General features: G+C 40.5%; 3 protein-coding genes across 5 annotated transcripts; 2 read left to right on the plus strand and 1 right to left on the minus strand.

Moving 5' to 3' along the window:
• Nucleotides 1-413: 413 nt before the first annotated feature.
• On the plus strand, nucleotides 414-1944 carry LOC135163576 (putative inositol monophosphatase 3). The gene is made up of 4 exons (XM_064123134.1): nucleotides 414-921; nucleotides 1039-1190; nucleotides 1257-1474; nucleotides 1645-1944. Exons 1-4 carry the CDS (start codon nucleotides 414-416, stop codon nucleotides 1784-1786), a joined length of 1020 nt encoding a protein of 339 aa, XP_063979204.1. The 3' UTR covers nucleotides 1787-1944.
• A 1543-nt stretch (nucleotides 1945-3487) lies between these two features.
• Nucleotides 3488-10486, plus strand: LOC135163473 (guanine nucleotide exchange factor subunit Rich). Of its 2 annotated transcripts, XR_010299122.1 has the most exons (5): nucleotides 3488-5236; nucleotides 5330-5693; nucleotides 5869-7828; nucleotides 7929-8968; nucleotides 9118-10486. XR_010299122.1 is itself a non-coding variant. In XM_064122928.1 (4 exons), the coding sequence occupies exons 1-4, from the start codon at nucleotides 3806-3808 to the stop codon at nucleotides 8458-8460; spliced, it is 4287 nt and encodes a 1428-aa protein (XP_063978998.1). In that variant the 5' UTR covers nucleotides 3488-3805; the 3' UTR covers nucleotides 8461-10486. The 2 variants fall into 2 exon arrangements, 1 of the variants encoding a protein (XP_063978998.1); XM_064122928.1 differs by having other exon boundaries at nucleotides 7929-10486.
• LOC135163661 (protein shisa-5-like) lies at nucleotides 9961-14510 on the minus strand. 2 transcript variants are annotated; one of them, XM_064123297.1, is made up of 5 exons: nucleotides 14376-14510; nucleotides 13100-13253; nucleotides 12489-12616; nucleotides 11039-11122; nucleotides 9961-10832 (listed from the first exon to the last, which is right to left on the minus strand). In XM_064123297.1, the coding sequence occupies exons 1-5, from the start codon at nucleotides 14428-14430 to the stop codon at nucleotides 10753-10755; spliced, it is 501 nt and encodes a 166-aa protein (XP_063979367.1). In that variant the 5' UTR covers nucleotides 14431-14510; the 3' UTR covers nucleotides 9961-10752. The 2 variants fall into 2 exon arrangements, with proteins under 2 accessions (XP_063979367.1, XP_063979360.1); XM_064123290.1 differs by having other exon boundaries at nucleotides 11039-11125.
• Between the last annotated feature and the right edge of the window lie 52 nt (nucleotides 14511-14562).

Consider the following 14562-nt stretch of genomic DNA (forward strand, 5'->3'; position numbering starts at 1 on the left):
ATCTTTTACAGGTCTCCAATTTGTCATTCACATACCTTAAATTTGTTCCAGAGATATTTTCTAAAAATAAACTCATCTCCATTTAGATCTCTTCATTTCTCATTATGTTATACTGGAAATATAACATATGTAAGGACCTCAGGAGAACGTTTTTCTAAAAGTGAAAATATTATACCAAAAAGGTGTTCAAACCTGTCCTTCCACACCTGTTATTCATCGCGCAGGTAAAGTCCATTCAAATGAAACGTCAGTGCATCATGCGAACATTTGCACTAGTATCTGTGCGTCGTGAGTTGACTAAAAAATGGCGGTAGAATGCCAGATTTTGTCATGAATCTCATGATAACGTAGTCCAGTGGAGTCAATCATCAGGAAACACTAAAGACTGAGTGATATAGTTTCGACAATTTACCATGACACTAAACATAGGAGCTAACCTAAGAATTCACAGGCTAGGATTATGCATAACCATCATCTTCCTGATTCTCCTGTACCTCTATGCGATCCGTCAATCATCGTACCTTGCGTCAAAGTCCAGCACTCCGTTTGTCTCTCTGAAATTGTTGTTAGCCGGTGCTGTCAAAGCCGCTGAGATTGGGGGTACCGAGGTGGTTGGGGTCCATGAGAAGTCGAAGCTCGGGATTGAGAGCAAGGGAAAGACCAAGGAGGGAATCGATGATCCGGTGACACTGGCGGACTACAGGTCCCACTGTGCCATGTACAATTATTTATCCACCACGTTTCCCTCGGTTACGGTTATTTCCGAGGAGAGAAGCAAGGATTGCGATGAAGTTGTCATGCCCAGGGGCACCGAGGGCTCGACGATTTTTGAGCAAGTGGACTCCGGCTGGGACGTCGCTGTTGATCCAGAGCATGTGACTGTCTGGATCGATCCTCTGGACGCTACCAAAGAATATACAGGTGATTTTCTAGGATTTTTGCTTTCAAATGGAAGTTTGGATTTTTTAGCTTATCGACTCAAACAATTCAATGCCCATTGTAAATCTTGATGAATACTAGAACTCTGGTTCCTTGCAGAAAGTTTGTTGGAGTATGTGACTACAATGGTTTGCATCGCTGTGAGAGGTGTTCCAGTTATAGGAATTATCCATAAACCCTTCATGCCCAAGCAAACGTACTGGGCTTGGACCTTCCATGGGTCTTCCAAGAATTTACAAAATTTCTCTACTGTAAGTAAAATTGTTAATTTAACAAATTCTATATAATGAATAAAATATCTTATTTTTCATTCTCAGAAAAAAGTCCCGAGGGATCCTATCTTAATAGTCTCAAGATCCCACGCTGGAAAAGTCCACAATGCTTCCAAAACAGCGCTAGGCGATAACGTGAGAATAATTTCTGCTGCTGGTGCTGGATATAAATTTCTAGAAGTTGCAGTTGGCAATGCCACTGCGTACGTTCACATGACAGCTATCAAGAAGTGGGATGTGTGTGCTGGAACAGCCATTATCAAGTAAAAAAGCAATTGAATCAATGATGAAAAATGCCTTCATAGGCTCATTATTATTTCACAATTGAAAATTATTTATTGTGATTCATTTCTTTTGAAATAATCGATTGTTGGAATGAATTGAGGCTTGAACATTTTTGTAATGGTGGAAGTAATTGCATAAATCATTCTAGGGCACTTGGAGGTACTGTATCATCACTATCAGGAGATACTCAACTAGATTTCGGGACTACTGACTCAATGGTCCTCGAAGATGGTCTTCTGGCAACAATGAGAAGTCACAAGTGGTATCTGGATAAATTCAACAACGTTTGAAATTTTCACGGGTAATAACTGAGGAAGGAGAGCATTAAGAAAGTTTCTTCCCGAAAACATAATTCAATGTTCTATATTATTATGAAATTCTCATCCCTTTATTAACGGGTACATCGAGTAGCAAATTGTAGAACAATAAAATTGAAAAAAGGACAGGATGAACGTCTATTTATTTCTAGATTAACTTTGTTAATCCTTCTTGGGGTCATAGGTGGGGGAAAACGGTGTCATCACCTGATAAGAAAGTTCGATTAGCCATTAGCATAACATAACCTCCGTCCAACTGACCGATCTTTGAAAAATAACTTTTAGATGATAAATTTATTAGACCAACTATTAGGGAAGATGGATCTATTGCTGGACCAATGGAATAGATATTTTCCAAATTTACCCACGTTTTTTATCTACTGTGTCGCAACTTCGGTTCTTGCTGTTATTGCAACGTACATTTTCACTCAAAACAGAGAAGCAAAACGAAAGGTTTGAATCTTAATTAATTCATCAGTCAAAATGCGCAGATTTCTTTGAATGTTGTTTGTATTCAAGGCATGTAGTTCTCCATCTTTGGGTGGAATCGTATAAAGGCATAAGTTTATTGCTTTGTGAAGACATTTTATCACAAATTTCGACACAATTATTTCTCCCTACTATGGCCTTAACTAGATAAATGAATAATTGTATTAATAATTGAAATTGAAGTTTATATGTGAACTTTTTAATTCTACTTTCATATCAGGGAATAAAAGATGATGAGACGGACGAATTAGGCCTTCAAGCGTGGTATAAATTAACAAAGCAGAAACTTGTCGAAGAAAAATTGACACCTGAACAACAGCTAGAAGAGAAAAGGTATGCATCATCATAATAATTTAATTTTTATCCCATTACATCATTAACCGTGTAGTTATCTCCATAATGAGTAATTTTACAGCGACCAAAAATTCCTAAAGAAGTTTCTAACTCGATCGTGGAGTTCTTATGTCCAGAAAAATTCAGGAGATGAAATAATGTCTCTACTCAATTTTTGCAAGTACTTTAATTTGGCGGTGACCGATCTTTTTGCAGGTCAGAGTCGGAATCGTTGACAGCAATCTATAAATTACTTCAGGATCGAAGGGATATGTTCCCGGATGCCACGATGGACGACATACGAAGTCAGTTGGGTCTGTACAAACGCACCAAGTAGTGTTCAACCGATGCTTTTGCAAACCAGAGTACAACAATTAGAAAAAAAAAAACGATCCTCAGAACTGGTGGATTCAGAAATTTTCTATATCCAGACTATAGAAACCAATTTCAAATGAAGTATATTTTAACAAAAATCAAAATATTTTTTATGTGATTGTAATGCTTATTATGTGAATTATGGAAACTGTAGACGGGAAGATTCCAAGTTCGATTCCCGACCTGAAATATCAATTTTGTAAATACATTTGTATAAATACTGTTTCAAATATTTTTACTTCTTGTTTCCTAAATTTGTCCTGCACTGGAGAGTTTGAAACCAACAATCCTGGAAGAAAATTCCATGAATTGTTAGTTTTAATCTTTTGTAATCATGATGAACTCCCGGAAAGCCTTATTATAAACAAATGAGAGTGTCACGTGTTGCGGATTTCAAAATCCCGAACGCGAAGTGGGAGATATTCCTCCTACAACAAAACATTGACACGATTCCGAATGACTGTACGCAAGGCCATAGAATCGTTCACCGCCATCTTTGTTTTTTTTTTATCAGTGTCGTGTTGGTCGTGTTGTCCTGTTCAGTTTTGTGTGTTGTCCTTATTGTCTGTCAAAAATCTCTTACCCCCCAGTGAATGAAAAAAATCTCAGAAGTGTACAACAATAACAACCACTTCCAGTAACCAAACAATTCCCTAGATGCTTAAAATGCCTCCCAACAGCTCAAATCATTGGCATTTCCACCCACTGACCCCCCTTTCAGCCTAACCTCCCCAATCATGTGACCGACAAATCCAATAGACTCAATTAAACTTTCCCGAATAAATCTTACAAAAAATGTTTTTCCCACTCGGGTGGCCAAGAGTCCTGAACACACCCTCGTCCTCGACAATCACCGCAATCACCTGCAATCGTGACAAGATCCTCTTCGCGATTCTGAGCCGCTCCTCCCTAGCCATCTGGTACTGTAAACCCTGTGTCCCCATCGTCTTCAGCAGGCGAACCGACGACTGTATCGATAAATACGGTGAGAATACTCTAGTGCAATGGAGACCGGACTCTTCGATGCTGGTGGTTGCCACCTCGGACAGCTACCTTCTCTTCTATCGTCTGACGGACACCTCGGGCGACTCAAGGGGCCTCTACGAGCAGAAAGATTCCCCCGTGACGAGTTTGCGAAGAGACTCGGCAGAGCTCTTCATCAAGGAAGTCATTCCCTGTCTGAGCCTTGTGTTTGTCATGCCTGTGTGGATCGATGGGGGGATCAGTTCCCTAGTTTGCATCAGGGATGAGCTGATGGTAGCCACAAAAACGAGTCACATAGTGAGACAACGGTGGGAGGGAACTGCCAATCGAGATTACTCTCTTGATCTCCGACGAATCCCCTTCAGCATAGATCAACAGGTATCAACTCCTGCTTTGCCAATTACAGAGAATAACGTTCACGTCACTGATATCGAGTATTCTCCACTGGTGGGGGGATTCGCCATTGTGCTGAGCAATGGGAAAGCTGCATTCCTAACTGCTCAATCACTTAAGTTCGATCCCAATCAGGTGCAGGGGATCTGGGCTAGATACCTGGAGGATGCGACTTGTGCTGCTGTCAATCATAAATACAGATTGATTGCATTTGGAAGGGAAAATGGCGAGGGAATGGTGTATTATGTAGATGAGACTACTGGGGCTCTGGAGGTGTCTCACGTGTTGAATTTGTCCTCGAAGGATTATCCAGGAAAACCTGGAAGAGTCAAGTGCATAAGATGGACACCTGATAGCTGTGCTATCGCGCTAGCTTGGGAGAGTGGGGGCTTGGCCATATGGAGTACTTTTGGAGCCCTGTTGTTGTGTACCTTGAAATGGGATTATGGATTACATGTGGACTTGGGGAGGGACAATCCTCTGCAGGTGAGGACTATGGAGTGGAGCGCTGAGGGTTATCAACTGTGGATGCTCAGAGAGTCACCTGGAGGGAACGATGGACAGGTGAATGGGAATGGGGAGGGAGAGGGTGGGAACAAATCTGTGGTGCAGCTGGACTTTGTGAAGAGCCCATTGACTGTGAATCCTTGCATGGGACATGGGCATTTGTATCTCCAAGGAGAGGATCGTCTGTACTTGAATTTGGGTGGTGTATCAGCAAATACCCCCGGCTTTCACTTGGCCAATGACATACCGAATGATTCATCATCACAAACTTTAGCCGGATCGAAGCAGTGGCTAGTGGTACCAATTCCTAGCACCTACACAGGCTCCAACTGGCCAATCAGAGTGAGTATGACGCATTAAATTAATTAAAAGCATGCGCTGAATTATTTTCCATGCAAAGAGACTGCTTGATGATGCTTTCAATCGCATATATAGTATACTGCGATAGATAACGAGGGGTTGAGCATAGCTGTGGCTGGCAGAACTGGTCTGGCTCATTACTCGTTGCAATCCAGAAAATGGAAGTTGTTTGGGAATGAAACACAGGAGAGGGATTTCATCGTTACTGGGGGACTTCTCTGGCATCGAGGGTTCATGATTGCCAGCAGCTATTCATTGCTAGAGGATAAGGATGAGATCAGAATTTATCCGAGGGATACAAGGCTGGATAATAATTATGTCAAAACCTTCAGGATGCCCTCTCAGGTGCTTCTTTTGAATACTATGAGGGAAAGACTTCTAACTTTTTGCGCTAATGGACAAGTCGGTATTTTTTGTATGGAACTGCAAGGAGAAGAAGGTAAATAATATACTCCAAGATAACCATATGGCATCCTCTAGGTTTTTCTGAGATCAAATAATTACAAATTAAAAATATATAGATTAATAATCTCGCATGAACTTCCCCTATTTATCTAGAGAAAGTTCATGGAAATTTATCAACCAAATGGTTTCCAATAAATCTATAATTATAGGTTCCGGAAGTATCGAATTAACACGTACTCAGACAGTCGATATTTCTGGTCTCTGTGTGCACCCAGCCTGTGTAGTCAGTGCAACATTAACGACAATCCGTGCAGAGACCGCTGGAAGCCATCCCCACCCAGAGAGTCTCCTCCTGAACGTCTCTGGACGTCTTCTAATGGTCCAACGTGAGCACTGTACAGACACTCCCGATGTTCTGTTCACTTGTTCTGCCCCAAATGTCCTGGCCTCATGCGTAGAAAATGTCTGGGTGCCCTCTCGCTCGCGTCGTGATAAGCCTCACCTCACGGAGGCCCTCTGGCTGTTCTGCGGAGCTCACGGTATGCGCGTCTGGCTTCCTCTGTTCCCTCGGAATCATCAGGACAACGCTCACACGTTCATGTCCAAACGCATCATGCTCCCCTTCCACCTTCGCATCTATCCTTTGGCGATTCTCTTCGAGGATGCAATTCTCCTTGGCGCCGAGAACGACACAGTCCTGTACACCTCAGACACCAACTCTCCCTTCTCCCTGCCATTCTCCCTTCTCGAATTAACATCCCAGGTGTACCTCCATCAGATCCTGCGCCAATTAATCCATAGGAATCTGGGTTATCATGCTTGGGAGATCGCCAGGTCCTGTGCAGCCCTTCCTTACTTCCCTCACTCTCTGGAGCTGCTTCTTCACGAGGTCCTGGAGGAAGAGGCCACGAGTAAAGAGCCTTTACCTGATGCCCAACTTCCCTCGGTCGTGGAATTCATCAGGGAATTTCCGGGGGTTTGGGCTAGAGCTGTTGTTCAGTGCGCCAGGAAAACAGAGATTGCTCTCTGGCCTTATCTTTTTTCGGTTGCTGGCCCACCGAAGAAACTTCTCCAGGATTGTCTGCAGAGACAGCAGCTGGACACTGCTGCGAGTTATTTGATAATTCTTCAGAATTTGGAGCCTTCAACAGTCAGTCGCCAGCATGCCACACTACTCCTGGACGCCGCGCTGGAGCAGGGAAGGTGGGAGCTGAGCAGAGATTTAGTGCGGTTCCTTCGGGCCATAGATCCGAACGACGTTGATTCCCCCAGAAATTCTTGGGGAGGTTCGGCAAAGCTCGCCGGACCGCCTCCAACGCCGCCAGTTTCTCCGCACGAGGAGGATCTTTCCCTTGTTCTTGGTACTATGCAGGTGTCTAGGAGCAGGAGTTACAGCACAACGGTCACTCCGAAGGTCCAGTACGATGGATCATCGAAGGATCCATCCCCAGGGGCATCGATGCTCGAGAAAACCAGGAATGCAGTAATGGGGAGGAAGAAGTCCCTTCCCAGTGTTAAAGCTGAAAAGACTGAGAGTAAAGAGGGATCTGCTGAGGAGTTCTTCATCGATGTGATCCTCCAGAGACATGCCAGGCGACTGTTGTCAGCTAGGAGACTTGCGGATCTGGGGAGATTTGCAGCCAGGTTAGATTTCCACCTAGTGACGTGGCTGGCGAGGGAGAGGGAACGAGCTGCAAGGATTGACGACTTCGTGGTTGCTTTGAAAGCTGTCCATGAGGACTTTTCATTTCCCTATCCAACAGTGTCATTCTCGAATCTCCAGAAATTTCGTAAGGCGAGTCATGTGACATTGAGATCGAGGTCTGTGAGCTTGGAGATGCCTGAGGGCCAGAGTCCTGAGTCTGTGCAGAGCTTCGTGGATCTGCCTCCCGATAGTGGGTACACAAGCCTGCCCAGTTCTAGACCTCCCTATGGAAGTCTAGTTTCACCTGTGGCGAGTCTGGAAACTCAGTTTCCAGTTGCTGAGGCCAAACTCACCCCAAGAATGCTTCAAGATGCTACTAGTGTCCTCAGTGATACTTCTACTAATTGGAGGGATGATGTGGAGTCGATAGTGGGAACGGTTTGTTGGGTAGACCCAGTAGAACCTACCGAGGTTCATTCTGCTTCACCCTGCGGTCCGAGCAGCAGGGCTGAAGTACAACTGAGGTATGTTATCAAATGGTTTATAAAAATGATTGAACTTTAATTAATTTGGGGCATTTTTAAAAAATATTAGTCAATTCGAATTTTTCTAATCTCTGCTCAGATACTTGCTTCAGCTGTTTCTGGAAGCTGGATGCGTTGGTTGGGCGGCAGTACTCGCCACAATCCTCCGAGACGTTTCAGCAATGGCGAGGAGCATCAGAGCCGCCCATGCCCCCATGCAAACTCTGGAGAGCATCGTTAACCTCAGGGACGGTCTCTTGATGCTGACAAAATGGTCTAATTCCGAGTGCCTAGGTTACAGAAGTTTCACCTCAGGCCTTCAGGCTCAGACTTCCCTATTGAATCGTCTCATTGTGGTGAAGCAGCAGCAGCAAGTCCAGCATCTCCAGGAACACCACCCAGAGGCGCCTGTCAGCCCTGCCCCAAGTCCTGCTCCCTCGTTCGCCAGCAATCAGAGGGGCAACGTCAGCAGATCGAGGAGGTCGTCTGCTAGTCATGCCAGCACCACTACCACCACCCTGGAGGAGGAGAGGGGAGAGGTTTTCGAGGAGGAGAATGGTTTCGGAGGGAGTTACGGGAATCTCAACGGTGTCGAGAAGGAAACGAACTCACAGAGTTGCAGTATTTCATAAAAAAATAGGTCAGGTGTGGAGAATACAGGTGTTGCTCAATTGTTGTATGTGCAATCTAATGGCCGACTGGTCAAGATACTCCACCAGTGGCCCTGATCCAAGATCATAATAGAGGACTACGGTGACACGCAATGCAGAGAACTGATTTTCGAGCCACAATGACTGTCATCGAGAGTGATATAAAGGTTAATGAGGGAAGGCCCGATGGGGGGAAAAATAAGATTTTTTCGTCTCAATGCAATGTTGATTTGTATGAGGCCATGAATTCAGCTCGGAAGAGATGTTCGGTCGAATGAATGGGGATGTTGCAGGGCATGTACATTCATCATTTTGTTTTAAACTCAAGCATCTCACGAGTATTGACTGAAATTTTCCATCTCATTATTGAAGTTTGTCAAAATAAGTAGGAGACAAGGAAGCTGGTCAAAATTTTAATGAATTTCGAATCTGACTGATTTTTGTGTTCTTCAGTGATCGAATTCGAGGTATCTGAAGGGGTAATACGTAGGTATTTATGAACATAATGCCTTCTTAATTATTACATCCAAAGTTTATTATCAATTTTTCTAAAAACGTAAATTGATTTTTATGTGAAAGATTTGTGTTTATCGGAAAAAAGGGTAACAGCTCGTTAATTTCATATGTCTTTGATTAAAGATGGAATTGGCGAAGGGAAAAATCAGCTGAATAAATAATTCGTAAATGGAATGGCGAGAGGATAAAGCCTATCAAGACGTTTAAGGAACACTGAAGGGTTTTTTCAGTGCAGGACATATCCCAAAGGGTCCTCAGTGAATCCTTCAAAATGTTTTTCACTTACTCCTCTTGACCACTGCTTTGGCTGGTTTCACTGAGATTTGAAGTTATGTAAAGGCGGAAACTATATTAAAACCATTAAAAACCTGTGTTCATTATCGTTAAAAAGACATAAAAAACTCGAAGAATGTAAATACGAATTTAAAGTTTAACAAACAATTGTCTCGAGCATGTTAAAATTGTAAAGACCATTTATTTCGTGATTGATCCAAACTCACTATTTTTTCCGAGAAAACATTTTTTTTCTCGATGAAAATTGATTTGCGACGACACAGGGTGCGTGTGAATCTACAGGGAATTGAAATCAATCAACAACATTGAACATAAATTCAGAATGAAAATAGATGTGGCATATTAATTGTCTCAACACATGATATTACTACAGTACTATAACTTGTGAGTCCTCTGGATCTTCCGGCATTTTGATAATTGCTCATTAAATATAATAACTGAGAATCAAATGTAAGTAAAGAGCTCGAGGATTTATTTCTGAATGATTTTTTCATCAGTCGACAATTATTCAGGTAAGTGAATCGTGCGGTGAGAGGAGTAGGAAAATTCTATCATTACCTATTCTCCGCCACAGTAATTTAACAAGAGAATTGATTATGTGACTCTGTATGTCTGTTAGATATTACTAGATCTTAAGGGCTTATTTATAAAATAAAATAATGGTACCAATAGTTGAATGATTATAAAATATATTTGAACATATTTTCACAGAAATTGAGTGTTGATTCTTTTACAACAATCACCTACACAAACATGGCAAAAGTGATGACAAAAAATCACAATTCTTAATTACTTTCATATACCTGGAGATATGTTTCACTAATTAATTTTGGGAAAATACTTAATCTGACTTCAACTTATTTTTCAGAAACATCTGCCCTTGATGCCCTCAGGAGAAAATGCTAACAGCCATTAGAATTTTTTTCGCCGCAGTGCAAATTTTCACTGGAGGGTCATTCGAGGGTGAGTGATCGTTTTAATTAAGGAAATATTCTGCTAAGTTGTTTGTAAACAGTGTTGATAATTGATTTCGAGACATGCAAACCTTCTTGGTGTTGGTTTCTGACTGAAGTAATTTGCGAGACCTTCGAATGACAAGTTGAAGTCAATTACCAAAGAATTTTCCATCACGTACAATTAGTGGCAGAGCCACTTATTGAGCATAATAATTAAAAAACAAAAAATAAATGAAGAAAAATTGTAGCCATCAGTCCTGCTGGATTTCCGCGAATTAAATTAATTAATTTCATCTTTTAAATTCTATGCAAAATAAGTAATATCACTAGGGAAGACATTAATATAAAATAATGCGAGTGGATCGAGGAAGACAAAACTGAAAAGTTGCTGATGGAAATTTGAGCCAGGCTCTCATATTACTGCTGATCCGTTCTGACTGCGCGGCTGTGGTTTAGTAAAAAAAAATGAAAGTATATGAGGATACGATTATTCCTAATCGCTTTAAGCCTAATAACTTGGATTGTAGGGGGCCTGTTTTGTATACGCTTCTTGTGTGTAAGGAGGAGGCTGTGCTGGCAGCGATGGTGCTGAAAGTTTCAAGAGAAAAAAAAATGATAACACAAAAAACGTCTTCGGATTGAGGATCATTAACATCTCCATGGCCTAACGATGATTTACAATGAGAGAATGTCTTCAGATATTTCCTAATCAGCAACATTGTTGGAAATGAATTTATTATGACATGAGACAAAAAAAATGAATTGACTTGGATAATCTTCGAACTTTTGATTACCTGTTGACAGAGATGGGTAAAGCTGATGCTGTGCAATTGGCGCATTGCTGGGTTGCACTACTGTGACGACCGTGGGTGTGGGAACTTCTGGAAGAAAATCTGCATTAATTTTTGTCCCAGACAAAAAATTACACCGCCAAATTGAATAAATAAAACTACAGTGATAACTCATGGAATGAAAGAAATATGTGTCAAGGGTATGAGATATTATTTCACTAGTCAGTAGTTGCCAATAATTTTTTATTATACGAACATGTCATGAGATTATATAATTGAGCATACAAAAGATACTTTTTTCATTAAAAAATATATATTTCAACGGAATGTTTCAGTACTGTAAGTACGGTGGTTAATGTACAATAAGAATGAAGTCTTTATCACCACCATCGGCATTTTTCATGTGTCAATCAATCATTAAAGCGAGCGATATTGTTTTGCAGTGAAATGTGACTCCTTCAGGTATCAACCAAGATTGACACGTAACGTTTTCAATCGCTCTTTTACGTTTATAGACTTTAATATATTAAACAGCGGTTTGAGCGACTATCCCTGCGGTTACATAGGTACATATGTACATTTGTGACACATATATTCCCCTTGAAGAGGCTGGAAGTAATAAATTCCGAAGCGAAGCGGTAAGACGTTACAACACCAGTTGCATTATGTCGATGAATGATTCTGGGGGGAAATTCCGGTATTATATTTTGTGGCGAACGTTTTTAGCCACAGAAAATAATACTAAAGTTCATAAAAGATTTTATATCTTCAGGTCCTCCGTTTTCAAAAGAATTTCAAATTTAGAAACAGGCGAACACTGACTGGTCACGTTTAACGACTTCTAAGGCGGACGAGTTTAAAAATATTGCCAGTTTTCTATTGCAAATATCTAAACAATAAAGACAAATAACCGAAAATATCATAAAATCAGTTTGATCTATTGACATCACCATAAACTTTTGTTTTCTAGAAAAATGATCAATTAACACATGTGTGAGATTCCACCCACTACGTTTTCTGTCTTAATTTCATAATTAAATGTTTTTGACGAATTGAAGGAAAACATAAACAATCGGTTGTCTACTGGTAGACAATGAATGTTTCTAGCCTTAAATGCATCTTAATACTATCGGAATGTATCGAAAAAGCTGTCTAAATTTAATGTCACAACGATGAGTGATAAAATAGCGTCGTTTCCTATTCTAGCAGTAGGAAAACGGAAAATGTTGAATTTAAATAATGTTTTGTTTGAGTTGATACTCGATGGGTTGAGGATTCAAGCCATGGGGGGTCCTGAAAAAAATGTCGGATCAGTTCAGTTATTGTGATTGACATTTGAATGTGTGGGAAGTTAAAATGAAGGACACTCAAAGCTTTTACGATACACTGCCACAAGTATTGTTATTATCAGGATGAAAAGTTGTGTTGATTTGGAAAAAAGAGAGGTACTCACTACCATAGACGGTGCCACGATGACGCCTTCTGTACCATGGGCAGCAGGAACAGCAGAGGCAAGAGATGCAGAAGATTATAATTGATACGACTACAGCAACTCCGATTACCACAGGAATTACAATCCATCTGTAAAAAAAAAACAAGATTGAAACGAAAATATTGGGTGGAGAGGAACCTGAAATTCTAATTACATGCTTGGAAATAAAAATCAAAATTTCTATTAGAAATGGAATAGTTGTAATAATTCAAACGTGTGAATGCTAGCTTATTCTCTGTTATCTTATACCGAAACTATCTAAAATGACTACAGGACCACAACACTCTGGACCTGATGACTCTGGGAATTCATTTTTGATAAACAATTTGAAATGTAACTTCCGATAATTTCACACCAATCTAATATTTTTCAGGAAGAGTACTTAATTTAAATTTTTCTTCTTTGACAATCACGCTCAAGGATAATAACCCCCTCTAAATAGTAAATACTCTCTCCCCATGTAACAATACCCAAAGTCATTGAATTTGTGTCAGAAGTTCGGTTATTCATTCCTGTAATCTCGAATTATTTTCAATGGTGCATCAATCATAAGCATCAATTAAACTTTGTACCCCGTCTGGAGTGCGAACTCCTTCGCATCACAGCAGTAGAAACGGTCTGTCCCAATGCAACAAAACTCTTTGTCACTGCTGTCGAGTATTCCGGGACAGTGGGATAAAACCTTCTCGAAGATATTCGAACTTGTACCAAAATTGCAGTCCATGCCTGGAATGAAAAAAAAAATTAAAATTTCTCGAAATTCTCTTCTTAAATTGAAATGGAGTTCTTCCTTTCTGGGTATCATGAATGGTGGAGATATTCGATAAGTGATAAGAAATAACATGAAGAACATCCGTTGGAGGAAGTAGATTTCATATCCCTTTATAGATATAGAATTATCTCAGAGGCGAGTGTAGCCGGGAGAATTTATCAAAGCACATATTTTTAGGGAATTTAAAATGCGATAACAATATATATTTCGCAGAATGAACAACTGGATTCTATAGAGAACGTTGATTGATTAAAGACTAGGGATATCAATGAATTTTTTGACATTTTTAATTCCATCATTATCAAATCAAGTTGATTATCAAATTTATCAATTCCACTGTGTACAAAAAATTTGAACAGTAAATAATTGACATTGTGTGAAGGTTTAGAAAGCTCATTTTCTCGATAAAAAATTGTTGATCAATTATTGACAGGCAACACTCATTATTTCCGATAATGACAATTTTCAACTATTGACAGGCATTGATGTTGGATACAGCTGTAGAAAAATGTAATTAATTTATCATTTATGAAACTATTTAATTGACTGAATGAACGAATCGAGTCCATAAGGCATTTTCTTTGATAAAAATTCGTAACCGGATAGGAGAAAATTCTGGCAATGAATACAAAAGGTTTCCCTTGCCCTCCCTGTGCCTTTTGCGGGGCTACGAAGTGAGGTGAGTCATCCCAATCGTAGTTTTGTTCAGGCCACATGTATTGATGATTCGAGGTCTTTGTCGTCTCACTATCCCCTCCCCAATCCCCAAAAAGAAGAATACTTGTTGGGTTTACTTTTCATAATATTATTATGCAGTGCTCTATCATCACAGGAAGAGAGATTGGTACTGAAATCTCGCGATAATGAATCTAATTCCGTAGAACCGGATGCAACTTGTTCTATCTACATTCTGATTATCGTAACGTGTTTTTTTTCGGAAACGAATGACGCACGCATTCGGCTTTCATACTGTTTAACAAACGTTTCTCTGGCTTTATCACGCGTACCCCGCCCCATTGATTTCTTTAAACCATTAAAAACCTTCAGATGTTTTTATTTATAAGATGACGACATACCTTGTACTGCTGTTGCACCCAGTGCAATTAAAACGATCAACACAACTCGCGACATGATTGACTTTGTGCGATTTATTTCGATGGAAGCTAATTGATATTTTTGATCAGTTTGGTTTAACGCTTGATGGAAGAGTGGATATGGAAGTGAATTCGAAGCACCCGAATCCGTTACGCAGAAACTATCACT

Source organism: Diachasmimorpha longicaudata, chromosome 1 (assembly GCF_034640455.1).
Source record: "Diachasmimorpha longicaudata isolate KC_UGA_2023 chromosome 1, iyDiaLong2, whole genome shotgun sequence".
In the NCBI taxonomy this organism is placed as follows: domain Eukaryota; kingdom Metazoa; phylum Arthropoda; class Insecta; order Hymenoptera; family Braconidae; genus Diachasmimorpha; species Diachasmimorpha longicaudata.